The 19,979-nt window shown below is 50.7% G+C and overlaps 1 protein-coding gene across 1 annotated transcript in view; it reads right to left on the bottom strand.

Moving 5' to 3' along the window:
- The window catches only part of LOC118786132 (histone deacetylase 4-like), a 136,491-nt gene extending 116,715 nt beyond the window's left edge, over positions 1 to 19,776 (bottom strand). Inside the window, exon 1 of the mRNA XM_036541192.1 lies at positions 19,721 to 19,776. Within this exon, the coding sequence (XP_036397085.1) occupies positions 19,721 to 19,742 (22 nt within the window). The 5' untranslated portion in view covers positions 19,743 to 19,776. The remainder of the gene's footprint in view (positions 1 to 19,720) is intronic.
- Between the last annotated feature and the right edge of the window lie 203 nt (positions 19,777 to 19,979).

Raw genomic sequence — 19,979 nt, 5'->3', positions numbered from 1 at the left:
GCACAGCCGTGCAAACAAAAAAAGAATTTCAAAAGATAAATGTTTTAGCTTCTTTCCCAGCAAAACCAGGACGGTGATGTGGAGAAGGAGCTGGCAGGGCTACAGGCTGATATGAGCGGCGCTGTGCCCGGGGAGAAGCACCCTGAGAGGCGGCGTTTGCAGAGCACACACTCTCAGACAGGTCGCCATCGCCATCGGCAAAAGAATAAAGACGCTGGTGTTTGGGGCAGGAATCTGAGGACACGCTCGAGCGGCGGCAGAGACAGACAGCTTCCACCCCACAGGGGCGGTAAAGCCCGATGAAGCAGTCAGCGCAGAATGAAAACACTTTCAGGAGGAGAGGAATGCGAGAACGTCATGGCTGCCATACGGTGCACAGCTGTTCTCAGAGCGGAGCAGGACCCAGCCGCTGGGGGAGCGGGACGAGGGGCGTTCCACGAAATGCAAGCAACTGCAAACACACAGCCATGCAGCCACACACACACACACACACACGCGCGCACACACGCGCACACACGCGCACACACGCACACACACGCACACTCACACACTCACACACACTCACACACACACGCGCACGCATGCACACGCACACGCGCACACACACGCACACACACGCGCACGCACACGCACGCACATGCACGCACACACGCACGCACACATGCACACACACGCGCACGCACGCACGCACACACACACACACGCGCACGCACGCACGCACACATGCACACACACGCGCACACACGCGCGCGCCCGCGCAGCATGTCTTTACAGCTTATGATATTTAACTGCACATGCTCTCTCACAGATTTACTAGGCAAAAAATAAATCTCATCTTCACACATTGCCATCTGATATCAATACGTGACACTTATCTGTCTGCTATTACTGATTGTGTCTCAGAACATTATGGTCCTGTTATCTTTACAGCATAGCTTTATAATGTCAGAAACTATTTCCTTCAAAAATTAGGCCAATTGTAAGATCTCCCATTCATAAAAACAGCAACACATAAATACAGATAAACATATCATGATGTCCACCGTATATGTATGACAAAACACACACTGTACATACACACCTCTAACGCAGACACAAAACAGCAAATGAATATAACACAGCTCACACAAAAGCACAGCCACACAAGCTCCCAAACACAGTGACTTCTCACAGAAGAGAAAAGCATGGGCACACACACGCAGACAGTGCGTACCTGCAGGCTGTGCGAGATACACGCTGTCCGCGTGCGCAAGACCCTGCTGCATCATGACTCACTCCCGCTCTGCTACACATTCCTGCTGTTACAGGAAACGGTGCTATCAGTGGGACAATCCCAAAGCCTGCCTGCTGTTCCACCATTTCCCCTGTCTTTGTTTTGCTTTTTTCTGCCCAAAGGCAGGCCTGCCACCCAACTGAAATAAAGGTTCCTCCGAAGTATAACAGCTCTCTTCTCTAATCTTGCAGGCACATTTCCAATGTTTGCATACCAAAGACAGGCAAAAAAAAGATCAAATTATGCTGCACCATTCCTCAGATGAGGGAGTCTTCCTCAGGGAATGTGTGCTGTAGGGGAAGAGATGCCACACAGAAACCTCTGTGTTCGGCCTTGACAAGCAGCGGCTGAATCTGACGTTTTTAGCTGAGAGTAGCTGTGAGTCCCGGTGAGCGTAGAGGGAGGCCTCGCACGCCGCAGGATACACGCCAGCCAGCGCACGGCAAAGCCGTTCCAGACAGATAACGCCGCGGTGATTTGCGGCGCACTCCTATCTGGCGCTGATAAATTAGCAGTTTTCGTACAGCCGGCCCCCTGCGCTATCGGGCGCTGATAAGCAGGCTGGAGGACACAGTGTACACGCCATGCTGCTGGGAGAGAGGGGCCTTCTCTCTGCAGAGCGCCAGATGTGCTGCCAAAACCACCCCCCCCCCCACCCCCACTGAGGCTCCAAAAACTCAACACTCTCTCACACAGATGCCTGAGCACAGCCGAGTTCAGTCCACCTCATCCAGCGAAACTCAGAATAACTCGTTTTGGGCCTAGTGACACAGATGTTTAATTTAACACCCAAAAATAACAAGGTAAGGCTTTCACTGACTAAATGACCCAGGCTGTGAGGTAACCGGTGCAAACTCTCAGGGAAGGGAAATATGTTTATGAGATATACATATAAAACCATGCCAGCCAAGATTACAGTTTTATCAGCAATCATTCAGACAGCCAGTAGCAGCATGGACTGCGGCTCTCACACATTTCTGAGAGCTTGCGGTCCACTTCTGCCAGGAGAATTGCTCTGGGTTCTTCAGATCTTTTTTATGTGAACTTTTGTGCTTGGTTAACCCTTTCACTGCAGAGCTGGATGAATGCTTTGTATCATTTGTCATGCTGGAATGTCCCTTTTTGGCCCTGCCTGAACATCTTGGCAGAGGGAAACAGGTTTTTCAAAATGTCCCGGTACATGTTGGGGTTAATGACTTCCTCTGAACCCACAGATGCAAAACAACTTACAAACATAACAGACCCCTTGCCATATTTCCCTGTGGTCATTTTTTTTACTTCAACACAACCAAGCATCATGCCATGTCCAGAAAGCTCAGTATTTTCTTCATCTGCCCATAAGGCTTCTAGCTGTCACTCATGTGCAGTTTTCACAGTCTCCTTGTAGTCTTCCTTCTAGAATCCCAGCCATGGAGACAGTCACATTCATGCAATCAGTTTCAATGGTACTTTTGACTCTTTGTATCCGGAAGTGCGTTCAGCAGGTCTGTAACTGTTAGATTTAGATTTACCTGCTAAACCATTTATCTCACTGTCCAAAGTACTGCACGGCCAGTAAAGTTCTCACTAATGGACACTGCAGTGGAAAGAGGTAGATTCAGCTTTCTTTACAGCCCTCTTCCAACTTCTGGAGATCAGTGACCATTTGTCTGCAGTCTTTGCAGAACTCTCTAACCTTCAGAAACCTCCCTTCAGAAACCGCTGAATGGTGTGAATATACCCTCATGTTTTCTGGAATAACATGTATTATTTGTCAACAATGAGAATTTGCCCTCTGCAATGTTAAAAAGATCAAAGCATGATACTTATTTTTTAAGATGAAAAACATGCAATACATGTGTTTTCTGTTTTCTGTCATTTTTTAATAAACACAGTGTTGCTGGTTATTAAAATTCCATCTCAATGTGACATGCTGTTATGCTTCACTTTGTTTTTGTCCATTTTCAAAGTGACGCTCTCCGTCAGATCCTGGCTATGTGAGGTCACTGAGGTCACCCTGAAAGCAAAAGGCGGACATATATCATGAAGTGAAAAATAAATTATGATTTCATCTGCTAGAACTGATGAGTCACAGAGGTGTCAGTGTTTCAGAAACGGTCAGAGTCCCGGCAGCACCGGGCAGCCTGCCTGGCCCTTAATCAGTCCCTGCTGCAGTGGAAGTGTCTGCAGGCAAACCTGGCCACACCTGTAAAGGCAGTCTACCTGTACACGATGACGAAACTGCCTCATATGGCACCGTAAACAGTGAGGTCAAGGGTCATCCAAAAGTACGACAGAGTGAAACCTTCCCACAGATCAGCTCTTTCTGTGGGATTTCAATTTCTCTGCAACTCGTTCTGCCAAATGACCACACGGAATGTAACGAAAATTACATGTTGACTCTTTCTATATGCAAAGGTTTATTGACAGAAGTGAAGCAAACTGAAGCACCCGTAACCCGTAAAAGCATGCAGGAGTCAGCTTCCTGCTGAAGGTGGGTGATGGCAGTAACAGCCGCAGCAGCTGTAGGACAGACACTCACGGCTTCAGCAGGGAAAAGCGGGGGAGTCAGCCGGTGGCCTCGTCCAACGCATCAATCTTTCCAGGCGCCACGCCTCCTTACCCAGAGACGCGGGCACCTTCCCCGCTTCCAAGCTAAACAAGCAGCAGCCAGACACATGCACCGAGCGGCTGGTGCGGGAGGAGCCCTGCTCTCCGCCCCGACAGCTGTCTGTCCTCTCACTCTGCCCCGGCAGATAATCCACAGCGTAAACACAGCGAGAACCCTGTCCTGGCCAGGGCCTGGGAACAGCCTCCGAGATGCATTTCCTCACTGCTGTTGCTTTTGGAGTTCCTTCCCGCCCTAATTAATATCCCCTGGAGGTACAGTGTTAATGGTGGAAAAAACAATGTCTGTTGTAGCTTTCAAAATTAGCTCAAAGCATTAACTGTGCAGTGTTTTTTCGCTCCTGTTTCTTACGGCAGCTACTACTCTAGTCCTGCCCACATTAGTAAGAGAAGAGAGCCGTGCAGCAGCGGAGCAGAGGAAGCCAGGTCTGCTGCAGGGGATTCTGGGAGTCGGAGGTGCAGAGACACCGAGGGAGACACATTATTCACTGCTACCCGCGATGGAGCCCGAGATCCAGCCAACCTGCGCTTGACTTTCACAACATCACTCACGTAGAGACCGGGCGGTTTATTTTCCTGCTCCGAGCTTTGTACCAGTACGCATCACTCAGACCTTATTTTTCACAATGAGAGACTGAGCTTGGCAGTGAAGAAAGGACGTTAAAGGCATTTAGTGAATCTCAGCAGAGAGAGAGGGCCAGGGTCAAACTGCAAAGTGGAGGGCGGTAACCGCTTTCTGAGAGCAGGAATAAGGGGGTGGAGGACTTCACAAAGATGAGACATTTCCAGGTCGCACTGCCATGGGCAAGGTCCACTCCACAGAAGGTTAGTTAAGAACGGTATTGATGTGCAGGTCACACCTCTGCAATTGCTCATCCACTGCACTCCTGCAGAATCTGTATCCTGGAGGTGCAGAAAACATCGATCACAATTTTTGGCCTGTTCTCACAAATCAGAGACGTTTTCTTCCTGCAGTGTGCAGTATGCTACGGTGACAAAAAAAAAAATACCTGACTAGAAATTTAAAGAGCAAGCTGAAATGGTATTTTTAATGTTTGCTTCACATCTTCTGAGTGGATTAGAGTCTGGGAAAGTTTTTTCCCCATTAAGGAGTGCCATTAGCGCTTTGTATTTGTTTGTGCAAATGATGCTTTTTGTGGAAGGCAGAGGATTATTTCCCTGAAACAAACACCTTTGTGCAGCACGCTGTCCTGGTTTGAACTGCTTTCTTGGAGTGCTCATTACTCAAGACTAATGTAACTAATCAAATATTCTCTGCCGAAATGCGTATTCGCTTGCTTGCTCCCCTGTAACACCAAAGCATATTTTTCAAGCTTATTTGCTTCATTTTGCCAGACCAGATGAAATGATCTTTCAGATTAAGAGTAATTCATGCTGCTATTATTAGTCCTGCAGTATGACTCAGTTCTCACACTGGGCTGCTGGAGTGGGATCCTGGTCTAAACCATCTTAATCTGGGCAGTCTGCTCCATCACACTGTTTAGACCCAGTTAAAGCAGTTTCCTGGAAAAGAGACAGGCTCACGCTTCCAGGAATCCTGTCCTGTGGAGGCATTAGAGCAGACACCACATCTGGCCTCATCCTCGTTCCCCTGCCTGCTCCTTATTGGGGGAATTTAACAAGGAGCCCATTCCATTCCACTGCAGTCAAGGAAAAGGCGATGGAAGTAAAGAGCAGGGGCTCAGCGAGGAGCGCTCTTGAGTTGCACGGTTTTCGGAGAGAGCTGCGCACTCGCGCTGGGACAGAGGTGGAGGAGCGCTCACAGACAGGAGGCTCTCTCTGAGGATCCTGGTCCCGTTTGAGACCCGGGGGGGGGGGGGGGGGGGGCTGCCCCTGAGCTCTGCCCCCGCCTCAGTTCTGTGCCTCGTCTGGGCCTGGCACACGCAGGCTGCTTGATGTGTACGAGCCGACGCAATAAAGCAGAGCCGTTTTACTCCACAGGCCTGTAACAGCGTCACCCAGACGAGGTGCGAGAGCTGTGTGGAAAGGCTTTGAAAGTGGTAATTAGCGTTTTTTCCAGCGAGCTGCGGCACGTGTGGCTGGACTGTGGGGTAGAGAGGTGGTTTCCGGCCCTGCGCCCCACATCCGCTCCACACGGCCACACGCAGCTCCGCCGAGAGCCCACACAGCCTCTGGGGTATAGGGACGCAGCCTCAACTCAACACACATGTAACCCTGTTTACATAAGAGTGTATGGATATTAAACACATTCAAAAGCCATGACAGCAGAGCATTGTGGTCTGAATAATATAACATTGACTTACCTTGTAACCGCAATGAATTGTGAACTTTTCTTTGTGTCACATTTGCAAGTCATTCATATTCTTTCAGGAATAATTATAAAAGCACATTAGCACACATGACACGTATTTCCATTTCTCCTATGGTTTTGCATAGGCGAGTCTGCTGCTTGTCCCACTGCTGAAGCTGACTTTCCAGTAATTGGATTTTCTGAGAGCTGATACAGTAGGCCAAGTGAAACTGCAGAAAAACTGATAAATATGGCTTTCATGAGCAAAATGAGGAATGAGGTGGCATTTGATTTCTTCATGTTTTATTACATTCCAAGTCAAAACTTCCCTTTAATATCAAAACCACTGAACTCCACTACGGTACGGTAGTGTATTAACTTCCTGCGATCTTCCCTCCAATACACATCCTATCAATTAGGAATCTCAGCATTGCTGAGGCCCATCTTTAAACATCTCTATTCACTTCACACCCGGTGCTCCCCAAAACCAGCAGGTGCACCTACCTTTGTGCTGCAGGCTTTTAATAACTCCCATGGCATTCTACTACACAATCCTTGAACAGAACGGGTCAGCACCTGGAGGAGGTCAGGCAGGGTCAGCTGGGCGTTAATTTCTGCCTCTAATCTGCTTTAGTCATTTGTACCCCTTAAAGTCAGAAGTAGAAGGAGAGCAAAGCTGCGAGAACACTTCATTTTTTTGGGATCTTTGGGATTCTCAGCAAACACTCAAGGTAGAGAAAATCCAAGAAAGTGACACTAGCTACACAAACAACGCTAAACTGGCATGACAGACAGAGAGATTACCTGTCTCACTCTAGCCCGCAGTCTCCCAGTAAATTAAGTGAAATACTTCAGTCTCATCAACACCCAACTTGACATCAGACTGACAAAGGTCCAAACATGTTGAACATCTATGGAATGTGTGTTTACACTATGAAGATTCTTCACGGACAGCAGTGAGAGAGATCTGAGGGGGAAGCTGGTGTTGATTGCTGAAGCTGTCAGTTTGAAATTCACTGCAATGGAGAGGATGGCTACAATCCACCATGATAAATCACAGCAGGCAATAGTCAGAGAGGTTTTACACCCTCACCTGATTCCCATAGAACCAAAATATCCTCTTCAAAACACTGATTCAAAAGCAGGACTGACGTCAGTTCAGTCGCTTGGCTATCAATGGCTATATTTAACTCGGTCACTAGGCAAGATAACAAGGGGGTAATTGCCATTAGCCTTTCACAGCAACAAGAAAAGCACTGGGTGTTTATACCAGATACTCTTTTAAAAAGCGCAGGTGGAGAGGCTGCATTGTGTTGTATGGCTGGTTCTATAGCTGACCTCTACCCTTTACCATTTGGTTATTTTTTTTGTTTCTCCAAAAATTCAGAATTACTACTAGGACATGTTAAAGACGAAGCCCGCTTATTTTACTGGGTAGAGCTGTCACTGTGCATTATTTAAATGCTGGAGTCCAATACTGGCACAGCTGAGAGTGTCAGACACAACAAAAAGCAAAGAGCATGATACACATTTCATATGACAGATCCACTACTGACTGAACTTCAGGTTAGTAACTTGGCTAAATGAATAGAGACCAAATTTAACAAAGCTGTATTATTAAATGAAACATAATTTCACCTATGAAAGCAGTGCCTAGCATGTTATGATGTTGTTGCTTTATTGAATTTCTTAACATATTCCAAACGGTGCTGCTGGGTTCCCTAGCTAGTTCGCCAGCCATTAAACAAGCTCACTAACAAGCTGGCTTTTGAGACATCTTTGTTTATTTCCTAGACTATTAATGTTACCCAGGAGAGTTTCATTGCTGGCTTGGTACAGGAACAACTTAATTCTCAAAAGAAATGTTAAACATTTCCATCTTCAGTTATTCAGCTTCAGTCCTAGTGATATGGAATGGATCAGTCAGCCTGTAATATTTAGGGTTTTCAATATGCAGTGACATTTAACAATGTACAAACATTGTATTTACCCGTGGTGCAATAGACAATATTGCCACAAATGTAATTCAAACCTGTCCAACAGGAACAATGGATCGGAACTAACCTTTTTATAATGTAAATTACAGTTTCCAGAAATTTCTACACAACCTTGCCTTGTCAAGCTCTTAACTCCTCCTGGTTCTGTAGCTGCTGTGAGAGTCGTACTGAGAAGATGCTCATGGTCAACAGGGCATATAAGCGACACTCCTGCATGACGACACACTGATCTGAATGAAATCAGACGTTACACACTGGAGGGAGCTGTGTTCTCACGGTCAGGCTGCACACACTGCCTGCTGATCTGAATGAAATCAGACGTTACACACTGGAGGGAGCTGTGTTCTCACGGTCAGGCTGCACTCAGGTGGAACTGCTACTGGGAGCTGCTGGTCCTTCATATAAACCCAGCACCTATATAACCCTGCGTAAACAGCAGAGTCCCTGTGTTTCCATTCCACATCTCTCTCTCTCTCTCTCTCTGACAGGGCTGCTCATGGGCCAGCTGCACTATCCTGTCCAACCAGAATCACAGCCTGTTCTTTGACAATTCCCACACATCACCCTCCCTCTGCCTCCTTCTCCCTCTCTCTCCCTCCCCCCTCTCCTTCCCTCTATCTCTCCCTCCCTCCCTCCCCCTCCTTCCCTCTCCCTCTCTCTCTGTCATCTAATTCCAGTTTCAAGGATTTTGTATTTAGTATATAGTTCCATTCTATTTATCGCAGCCATCACCCTGACGGCATCCCTTCTTAAAGTGGATCAGGCACACGAAGAGAACCACAGGATAAAATCACCACCCCCTTTGATAGACCTGCTATGGGCAGCGTTAGCCTGTGTGCTCTGACTGAGCTATCTCCAACACTTTCACACCTTTCAACTTACCAAAACAAGACAGAGAAATTGCTATATATCAGTAAAAAAAGCTTGACACAAATGTCACTTTAAATTGATGTATTAGTATTAATATGGAGCTTACAAATATGGCAGTAGAAATATCATCTGCTCACTCTCTTACTCGTTTGCATATTAGTCATATATGAAGATTTTGACTCATTTTCTTTTTTTACATCAAATGCTGAGCAGAACACATACAAAGCCATGCTCTGCCAAGAAACTTGACATGAATTATTCAGAACCACCTGCCACCAAATCAGCGCTGGAAAGGACTGTGGATTTATCCACAACACTCCCCAAAAACAATCTCCAGGCCCCACAAACCATCCCGCTCCTTCCACTTCTGTGATGTTTCTAGGCAACCCCGTATCCTTCCCCAGTGCCTGATGGGTAACTGCGGGGCCTGGGAGCCATGTTGACGGGGAGAGGGGAGATCCCGCACGCGCTTCCCCAGCTCTCCTTTCTGCCGAGCATGCTGTCCCAGCAAGCCTCACTGCACGGGGCTGTCCCTCCCCGACACCAACGCTGACGGCACTGCATGCACCTCTCATGGGGCTGCAGGTTCCAGGGACCGAGACTCGCCCATCAGCCAAGATTTGTTTTTACGTTACATTGCATGCATTCAGCCAACACTCTTATCCAGAGCCACTTCCAGCACAAGAGAACACAAGTGAACTCATCCAAGTTAAATGAGCAGCAGTGTCAGACCAGGCTAACAACACTCACAGTCCAGTGAGTGTGAGCACAACACCATTCAAACATCACCACAAATTGATTTGTGCTAACCTGAAACTAGACAGTCTAGAAACTAACCAAGTGCACACACTACCATACATCACAGTCAATATCTCACAGAACCTAAAACACAATGCTTTCATCATTTATCTGCAGCTTTCGGGACATGTGACAATAAGGCTCGGCAAAGGTTGCAATAAGAGTCAAAAACAGATTCAGAAATCCACATAAATGCATTAATTAAATTAAAAAATAAAACAAAATCACTCAAATCCATACACTATGAAATCTTTAAGATGTATCAGAAGTGCCTCTGGGGTTAGGCCGCTTACCCACATACACACTGTTTCTGTTGATCTAGACATCAGATTACAATAGATTAGAGAGAGAGTCCTCAGAACGCTACAAACTGCATTGTCTCCTCATTAGATATTAGATTAGGAGTGTAGCCCTGTGAATCTCTGCTGAACCCCTCCCTACGCCCCCGCCCCCCACTGCAGAACCCTCAGAGGCCGCATCCGCCCCCACCATCCCCCCAGGGCAGGTCTGAGGAAGAGGGGCAGTTTGAGGAAGACGGGCAGTTTGAGGGGCAGTTTGAGGAAGACGGACAGTTTGTCTAGCGACAGGCACTGGGTTCAGCCCTGCAAAATCAGCCTTTTCCTGTGAATAACCCCACTGCCAGACTGTGCCTCTAGCCTTCGAAAACCCGCTGAACTCAGATCAGAATTGTTTCCATCAGATGGAGAGGGTCCAGGACTGCATATGGGTGTAACAAAGGCACATATTTTCATTAAGCCATTATCACGGCCCCTGGAGAGCTCTTTACAGCCCTGCGGAGCTGCTACCCAAACGGAACCTCCCTGCAGGACTGAATCGCACCACTGAGTCATGTCCCTGTCGCTGCCCACAGCGCCACATGCAGCCTGCAACCTGCGCAACAACGGGATCGCATGCACACTGACACGCTCACCTCCGCCGCATGTACACTGACGCGCTCCTCACCCCCGCCGCATGCACACTGACGCGCTCCCTCACCTCCGCTGCATGCACACTGACGCGCTTCCTCACCTCCGCTGCATGCACACTGACGCGCTCACCCCCGCCGCATGCACACTGACGCGCTCCCTCACCTCCGCTGCATGCACACTGACGCGCTTCCTCACCTCCGCTGCATGCACACTGACGCGCTCCCTCACCTCCGCTGCATGCACACTGACGCGCTCCCTCACCTCCGCTGCATGCACACTGACGCGCTCACCTCCGCTGCATGCACACTGACGCGCTCCTCACCCCCGCCGCATGCACACTGACGCGCTCCCTCACCTCCGCTGCATGCACACTGACGCGCTTCCTCACCTCCGCTGCATGCACACTGACGCGCTCCCTCACCTCCGCTGCATGCACACTGACACGCTCCCTCACCCCCGCCGCATGCACACTGACGCGCTCCCTCACCTCCGCTGCATGCACACTGACGCACTCCCTCACCCCCGCTGCATGCACACTGACGCGCTCCCTCACCTCCGCCGCATGCACACTGACGCGCTCCCTCACCTCCGCTGCATGCACACTGACGCGCTCACCCCCGCCGCATGCACACTGACGCGCTCCTCACCCCCGCTGCATGCACGCCACACCGCCACACCCCGGTGGCCCCACCCACTCCCAGCCTCATCGTCTACGCTGGGGGGTTCACATACGTGATTAAAGCAAAGTGACGCTCTTCACACACACGGAAGAGATGAGGACTAGCTGAGCTGACACCCCACTCCCTCCCACTCACATATTCCAATCAAATTACAAAGCCTCCATCACAGCCATTTAATGCTTCAGAACGTGTAAAACCACCATCCCAGCCTTTCATCGTGTCCCAAAAAATCAGTCACCGTTCGAAAAATGCAACATCTGCAGGGAAAAGTCGATGGTTATTAGCTTCCCGAAAACAAAAACACAGCTTGAAAACTCTTATGACATGTAATTTTTCCCTCCTTGGATGATTATTTACATAAAACTGCTAAGCACAAAAACTCCCATCAGCCCCTTTATTTTTAACAGAACCCATAAAGCCATCCTGGCATGCGCCTGAGCCAGCAGAGCTCTGAGGGGGACAGGGAAGCGACCCCCTCCACACTGACACTCTGAGGGGGACAGGGAAGCGACCCCCTCCACACTGACACTCTGAGGGGGACAGGGAAGTGACCCCCTCCACACTGACACTCTGAGGGGGACAGGGAAGCGACCCCCTCCACACTGACACTCTGAGGGGGACAGGGAAGCGACCCCCTCCACACTGACACTCTGAGGGGGACAGGGAAGCGACCCCCTCCACACTGACACTCTGAGGGGGACAGGGAAGCGACCCCCTCCACACTGACACTCTGAGGGGGACAGGGAAGCGACCCCCTCCACACTGACACTCTGAGGGGGACAGGGAAGCGACCCCCTCCACACTGACACTCTGAGGGGGACAGGGAAGTGACCCCCTCCACACTGACACTCTGAGGGGGACAGGGAAGCGACCCCCTCCACACTGACACTCTGAGGGGGACAGGGAAGCGACCCCCTCCACACTGACACTCTGAGGGGGACAGGGAAGTGACCCCCTCCACACTGACACTCTGAGGGGGACAGGGAAGCGACCCCCTCCACACTGACACTCTGAGGGGGACAGGGAAGCGACCCCCTCCACACTGACACTCTGAGGGGGACAGGGAAGTGACCCCCTCCACACTGACACACAGCCCACTGGCTGGGCTGCCCCTGCGCGTCTCCCAGAATGCACCACTACCAGCCCCTACACTCTCTCAAAGAGTCTGTTAATGCCAGGTCAGAAACCTGTCCTCGCCTGACTCTGTTCTAACCAGGTATAAGGTGAGTGCGATCACGAATTACTGACACTTTTGAGGCCATCTGGGAAACAACAGGCCAAGCTTTCATGGAGCAAATCGATCAGCATGTAAAAAATAAGGGCACTTGAAAAGGTGCAAACCGAAGGCTTAAATCAAGGTAAGATAAGATGCTCTGTACCATCCTGTATCCTGTAACATCTCCACATCTACAGCCAGCCGTCACCGGCTCCATTACGGCCCTATCAGAGCGGCGCACTCTTAGCACTGTCTGCGTGATCATATCACGTCTGGCCTGCAAACAGGGGCCTGTGTATCTGCTCCGATAACGTTCAGGACATAAGGAAGCAGGGCTGTATGACAGTCTCAGCTGCAAGTCCAGGCGATGCTGAGATTACAAGGCCAACCCTGCAGCCAAAGGCTCTGTAATCCTGCCCTGACTTTATTAAAACATTCGTTAGCCAATGACAGCTCACCGTGTTCTGCCTGAAACCCTCCCCTCCCAGAATGCCTGTGTTGTGGTGAGCGGAGAAGCAGAACATCGCTGCGTGCTCCAGCGAAACTCGACCGCACTGTTCATACAAACGATCATGTTCTCAGATCCTTGTTTTCAGAGGAGGGAAATATTTCTTGCTGCCGTATTATTTTGAAATCACAGCAAATCAAAACAGCTCTTGAAAGGAGAGCTTGTCTGTGCGCTGAACTGCAGTGGAGTGCGCTGGACATGTTTGTTAGGACAGACACGTCAGATAGCGAGCTCTCCCCCACAAAGCTGGAGCGGGCCCGCCACGGCTCTGCGCAAGTACAGAGCTCGGCTGTGATTGGTCGATTACAGAGGCTCTCGGGATGACACAGCAGGTCACCGCATTCACTTCCGGGTCGCTATGGGCTGACGTGCCGCGGCAGAGACGTCCTCCCCTCGGGCGGAGCTCGCCGGCAGGCTCAGGCAGGCTGGGACCTGCTCTGTCTCATGCCCGTCGCTCAGCAAATTCACAAAGAATCCAGCAACACAACCTGCTCCTCTGGATCCACACAGCTGTGAGGAACAGCGGCAGATTAACCCTGCAGACATCCTCAGAGCTGCACTGATACAACGGTACTCTACGGCCGGTCATATTACAGGATTTATATTCATATAATAGAGAAAACTATGGCCAATTAAAACAGTGAAATAAACCAGAATTGGAGATTGAGGGAGAGAATTATTAACACTCATATACATTTATATTCAGCCATTCATCAGGTGCTCTTATCCTCTGGATTTTCATCTATTCTTGATGGCTGGTGCGATTACCATCTACTGTGATGCTGTGTTTGCTGAAACCTCAAAACATGCATATCCAGCTGACATGGTGACAGGCCCAGGCTCCACTCCCTGCTTTTATACAGACGCATCCCTACACTTTGATAAAGGCATTCTCACACTGCACGCAGCCAGCCAGGCCTCACACTCCTGACTCACACTCAGCTCAGCTCTGTTACCCGGGGCAGTAAGGGCCACCGGGGTGCCTCTCTCCCGGGCGCAGGATGGACGAGGTGCAGCAGGACAGAGAGACATGGCCACAGCGGGGCCACCCCTGCTGCTGGATCAGGTTTGGGGACAGGGAGATGTGGGGACCGGCAGGAGACGGGGTCCCATCTCCGCAGAGGGAGCTTGTCTGCCTGACGCTACGACTCTCAGATGGAGGGAACACAGCGATCTGCACGCCTCCGAACGTGTGCCGTTCAAATGTTTCCTCACACCAAAGCAGTCAGGTGATCGTGAGGACACACGGGAATGGCTCTGATGATAGTGATCTTTACGCTCACTGGTAAAGACAGCAGCTGCCACAGGGTTAAAAGGAAGAGAAGGTGTAAATATGCACGGTTCATGGGGCAGACCTGCCTGTTTAGCAGGATGCAGGTGACACTCGCCAAAGTTCACACCGTATTTTCTCTCACAGACTGCAGAGAGGTTTGACGTAATACTAACCGAGAGCATGAATTCCTGCATGTTTCTGTGCGCGTGTGACGTTCGGGGCATTGGGGGAGCTGTGCAAACAGGCCGTGGAGATCGGGGTGAAACTCCACCTCTAATGCAGGAACAAGACGCTAAATCCCAGCTCCTCCAGCGAGTCACAGCCGCGCAAATCAGCCACACAGTAAAATGTCCACAGCACAAGCTCGGCAAGTGTTTGTCTGGCAAATGAATAATGTAATACAAGGTAATTCCATGTAAAATGAACACCACTGGGTATAAACTCAATGTGTAACCTGTAGCTGATTAAACACTCTGGATTCCTTGAACAGATAATCATCTCCACAGTGCAAACACACTTCACACCATTGGCAGGGAAATCTGAAAGTGAATGTCAAACGAGGAAAGGCTGGGTCTCTCTTCTCTTCTAAGAAGAGAAAAGCAATAAGTAACGCTTTAGCGAAAGAGGTGGCATTTGACTGAATGTTCTGCAGTAAGCACCGGCTTTGTCCGAAGCTGACCAAAACGCGTAGGCCTGGCTGTACAGGCAACAGCCAACGGGGCTGTGATATGGTGCAGGAGGAGAAACCGCACACATCCAGCACTCAGAGCAGGAGAAACCGCACACACCCAGCACTCAGAGCACAGAGGAGAAACCGCACACACCCAGCACTCAGAGCACAGAAGAGAAACCGCACACACCCAGCACTCAGAGCACAGAGGAGAAACCGCACACACCCAGCACTCAGAGCACAGAGGAGAAACCGCACACACCCAGCACTCAGAGCAGGAGAAACCGCACACACCCAGCACTCAGAGCACAGAGGAGAAACCGCACACACCCAGCACTCAGAGCACAGAGGAGAAACCGCACACACCCAGCACTCAGAGCAGGAGAAACCGCACACACCCAGCACTCAGAGCACAGAGGAGAAACCGCACACACCCAGCACTCAGAGCACAGAGGAGAAACTGCACACACCCAGCACTCAGAGCACAGAGGAGAAACCGCACACACCCAGCACTCAGAGCAGGAGAAACCGCACACACCCAGCACTCAGAGCACAGAGGAGAAACCGCACACACCCAGCACTCAGAGCACAGAGGAGAAACCGCACACACCCAGCACTCAGAGCACAGAGGAGAAACCGCACACACCTAGCACTCAGGAGAAGCATAGCACAACCAGTGAGAAACACAATGCCAATGTTGTGACACACATGCCTACAGGCACCATGTAGCTCCTAATTTACCACAAAATTCCTTTAAAATCAGTTTGTCAGACCATAGAAGAATTAAACCCACCGGCCAGGCCGAGGTGGCAGAGCGGCCTGGTGCTTTCGTCACTGACCTGGGAAGAGGCACAGCAGAGACTCCCTCAGATCCAAACAAACAGCCAAAGATGGTGCCTCGTTTCATCTTTTATGTCAGCAATAGCACTGCTTACAGGGAAGCTAAAAAATATCAATTAACATGGAAAACCGGGGAAAGTACTATGCATGAAAAATGCTCAATGCAATATGTAGGATTTGTGGGAAGTACATATTTTAATAAGTGAAAATTCACTGGCATGAAACTGGATTCATATGTACGTTATTGTGCAGACGTTATCATTTGGCCGGGATGAGCGGGCGGAGCTGTCAGAAAGGGTGACGTCACCCCTCAGCAGCGGGCTTTGTGATGAGCAGAGGGGTCAGGGGTCAGGGTGCGAGAGCGCTAATGCGACCCTGAGGGAGCGGAGCATTACCCACACAGATGCCTGCGCACGATCACAGCCAGCGCAATGACGGCACAGCGGAGATCAGGTGTGCTCTCCTGTGGGGGCGGGACAGGAAACAGCAGCGTGGCAGCGGAACAGGGGCCCTGTGTGAGGAAAACGCACTCACAGAGCTACAGATCTAAACCTCATGAGGAACACTAGGCTCCTTCCCTCCAGCCTCACTTAGCCTGAACAACTCCACTAAATATCCCCTCTCATAAATACATACGCAGGAACTGGAAGCTGTGTGAGTCACTCCTGATGAAGGCTCTGCTATTCAAATAAATAAAAACAATGATTCGCCGTTTAACAGTGCTGGAATATACAGGCCACATCCTCAGAGAGAACAGAGCAGGCCCTCTGTGCTGTTGAGAAAGACAATCAGCATTAAATCAACATCAAAAAAACCTTACTGGGCACAACAGAGAGACTCTATTCTTTGACTGGTCCGTTTTCATTACCCCAGTGAGGTGAACTGCCTTTTCCTTTCCTGTTTTACTGGTTTCATGCACCTGGGTGGAACGGTCAGGTAGGCGTAGCGCCAGTACCTTTCTCTGGTTTATATGGAAAAGAGCAGAAGCAGGCCGAGTTCCGCCCGGCAGCCAGGGTAGTGGGGGGAACCTCGCAGACATGCGCCCTCAAAGCGGGGCTCTGTATGGCTCTTCTGGGTCTGTTTTGTGGGAGGGGTTAGAGGGAGGGAGGGGCTGGAGGAGCTCTGTGGGCTGCAGGTGCTGTCGGAAGTGCAGACCACAGAGCCAGATTCTAAGCAGGGTGGGTTGGTGTGGAGAGGGGTGTTTCCTGAGGTGCAGGGCACGGTGATGTCATGATGGTTTCTGGGGGGGCTGTGTGCACTGTGAATACCTCAGTGGGGACACAGACAGCCCCCCCGAGTAGAATGCCTCAGTGTAGCCCCACCACCTTCAGAGACAGCCACACAGACAGCTCCGCCCCAGCCACCGTCACGGAGGAGCACTGAAAGACCCACAGGAAACGAACGAGTCTAACGATCAGGCAGCCGTGAGACCAGATCAGAGCAGAACCGTCGTTTCACTCTGATCTTACAGGCCAGAGAAACGGCACCACACACCACGTCATGTCACTCCCCGCCCGAGGTCCACAGATCAGCCAGAGTGCTGCAAACCTGTCATTTCTGGTGAGGAGCCGCAAACGATGCGGCTTTCTAGAGTGTGCAAAAAAAAAAAAAAAAAAACCAAACAGCTGAAAGAACTGTAGCCCCACAGAGATTGCTGTAGAGAATCACCAGCCTCACCACAAGCAATGACTTACAAACACAGTGTCGCTTTTTTAAAGATAAACACGTAGACACGGCTCTCATCACCTGTGTTAACACTGTGTTATCCTGTGCAATCCTCTCACAGGTATTACTCCTGCTCTGGAGGGCTGAGAGAGCGGTTTCCTGGCCAGCAGAAATGTGCAGCCGGGAGCATTATTAACACTGTCTGTGTAATGAATGGAGAGGCAGTGGAGCGGCAGCACTGTGCTGGGCCGGCTCTCGGGGTGGGGTAAGCGGTGATTATGAGCATGGGGGCCGGGAGGAGTGGCTGCTTCACAGGAAACGCTGTCATTTCAGAGGCTCATGCGTTATTCATGGCTGCTGCCACCATGGCTGTGTCTGTGCACTGCTCTCCCCCGGAGCCAACCTGAAGGGTTCGGGAGTCGCACTCATACGCCCAGCTAATCCAATTAATCAGCAAATAAATAAATCATTAGACGTGCCAATTACTGCCCAGCAAACAGCAAACAATTACCCTGGGCAGCTGAAGAAATGGCTGGTTATGGATGCGCTTCTCGTGAAGAGGTTTAACAAATGCAGGCTGGAGAATCAGAGCAGGAAGCGAGAGGCTACTCAAGGCTCAGAGGCCAACGTGAGGTCTTCCAGCCTCAGAGCACAGCGCAAGGTCTTCCAGCCTCAGACGCCAGCGCAAGGTCTTCCAACCTCAGAGGCCAGCGTGAGGTCTTCCCAGCACATAGGCCAGTATGAGGTCTTCCAGGCACATAGGCCAGTGTGAGGTCTCACAGGCTCAGAGGCCTGGTCTTCCAGGAAAGTCTTGAAGGGGTTTTTAGGATTCCCCCTCAGTGATGCATGTGGGGAACGCAGGTGAGGTGTCCAAGGTGCGCTTTCTGATCAGTTTAAATTGGGTCAGTGTCACTGCCATCACAAGCCAGGCTGTGACACTAACTGATGGAGGGAAAGCCCATTACCTCCTTAGAGAGAGCCTGGATTAGCCGACCACACTACAGGCTGAGAGTCCCAACTTAATGGACAAACAATTACTTAGGCTAAGACCTGCTACATAGGTCTCTCTCTTCCTCTCTCTCTCTGTGCAGGAAATAATAGAAGACAAGCAGACATTTACCAAAGAGCTCTCAGTACACCTGTCACTCAGAGAACCATCTCTGACAATCAAAACAGAGAACAAGATCTGGCCAGTCTAGCCTTCACTCTCCAGGTTATCAATATGGATGAAAAGTGAATGGAAATGTGGAGGAAGACAAATGCACAGTGTCCTTTCATGCCCAGGTAGCAGCCAGTGGAGCCACATGGAGCCGGTCAGTCAGTGTGTCACATGGAGCCGGTTTCTATGGCTTCATAAATTAGGCCAGTCCAGATGCACAACTCAAAGGACCGCCCTCTCTGCCCTGCAGGAGGTACAGACGCCACCCTTACTACACCCCTCTCAGGTGAGTGAGACCCTGCCACACGCAGCCTAATGACAGCGTCCACAGCAGCGTCTGAGTGGCAGCTCTCAACAGACACTGCCATTGTGCTGATTATCTGTAATTCATGTGGAGGCCGCACACAGAGGCAAAGTCACCGGCGACACACATCAGCCACAGGCAAGCAGGCACTGTACAGTAAAAACATGCCGTGCGGGGTGACCCTCTCACACTCTGGAGGGCACGTTTAAACCACGGCACTTCAGTGATGTTAGAGAGAAGCATTTTAGCAGACACTTTTACCCAGAGCAACTTACACAGGTTAAATTTTTTACATGTTATCCATTCATACAGCTGGATATTTACTGAAGCAATTGTGGGTTAAGTACTTTGCACAAGGGTACAGCAGCAGTGCCCCAGAGGGGAGTTGAACCTGCAACCTTTCAGTTACGAGCCCTGCTTCGCACCACTACGCCACACTGCGGCCCCGGGAGAACTCAGCGCTCGGCCCGTTGCAGGACCTGATTTACGTGCACTGGGTGATATTCCTGCTCTGTATGTCTGTGTTTGTACGACTCGCAAATCACAGGCTGCCTTCGAGTACCACCGTTTAATCACCCCAGTTCATCCCCGTCACTGTGCTATCGGTCTTTGAACAGAGGTTACAGTGCAGTGTGAGGGTAAACGCTGACAGGTCTCACCTGGGTGGTTGTGGGAGCTCATTGTTGAGGGGGTGTCGCTCACAGAGGGTTCTCTTCTGCTGGGGGGGGGCAGGCGAGGCGGGCGGGGGTGGGGTGGGGTGGGGGGGGCGTCCCGGCAGGCGAGGTGAGCTGTGAGGCCCTCACTGTTCCTCGGAGGCGTGGGAGAGAGAGAGCATCCGCTGGGCGTGGCCGGGGGAGGGGGCAGGGAGGGGGCGGGACGGGGCTCACGCTACCATGCTGTGCTCAGCTGCTGCAGGCT

This window comes from Megalops cyprinoides, chromosome 11, assembly GCF_013368585.1.
Source record: "Megalops cyprinoides isolate fMegCyp1 chromosome 11, fMegCyp1.pri, whole genome shotgun sequence".
NCBI classification, from domain to species: domain Eukaryota; kingdom Metazoa; phylum Chordata; class Actinopteri; order Elopiformes; family Megalopidae; genus Megalops; species Megalops cyprinoides.
This window is presented reverse-complemented; position numbering and strand designations above follow the sequence as displayed.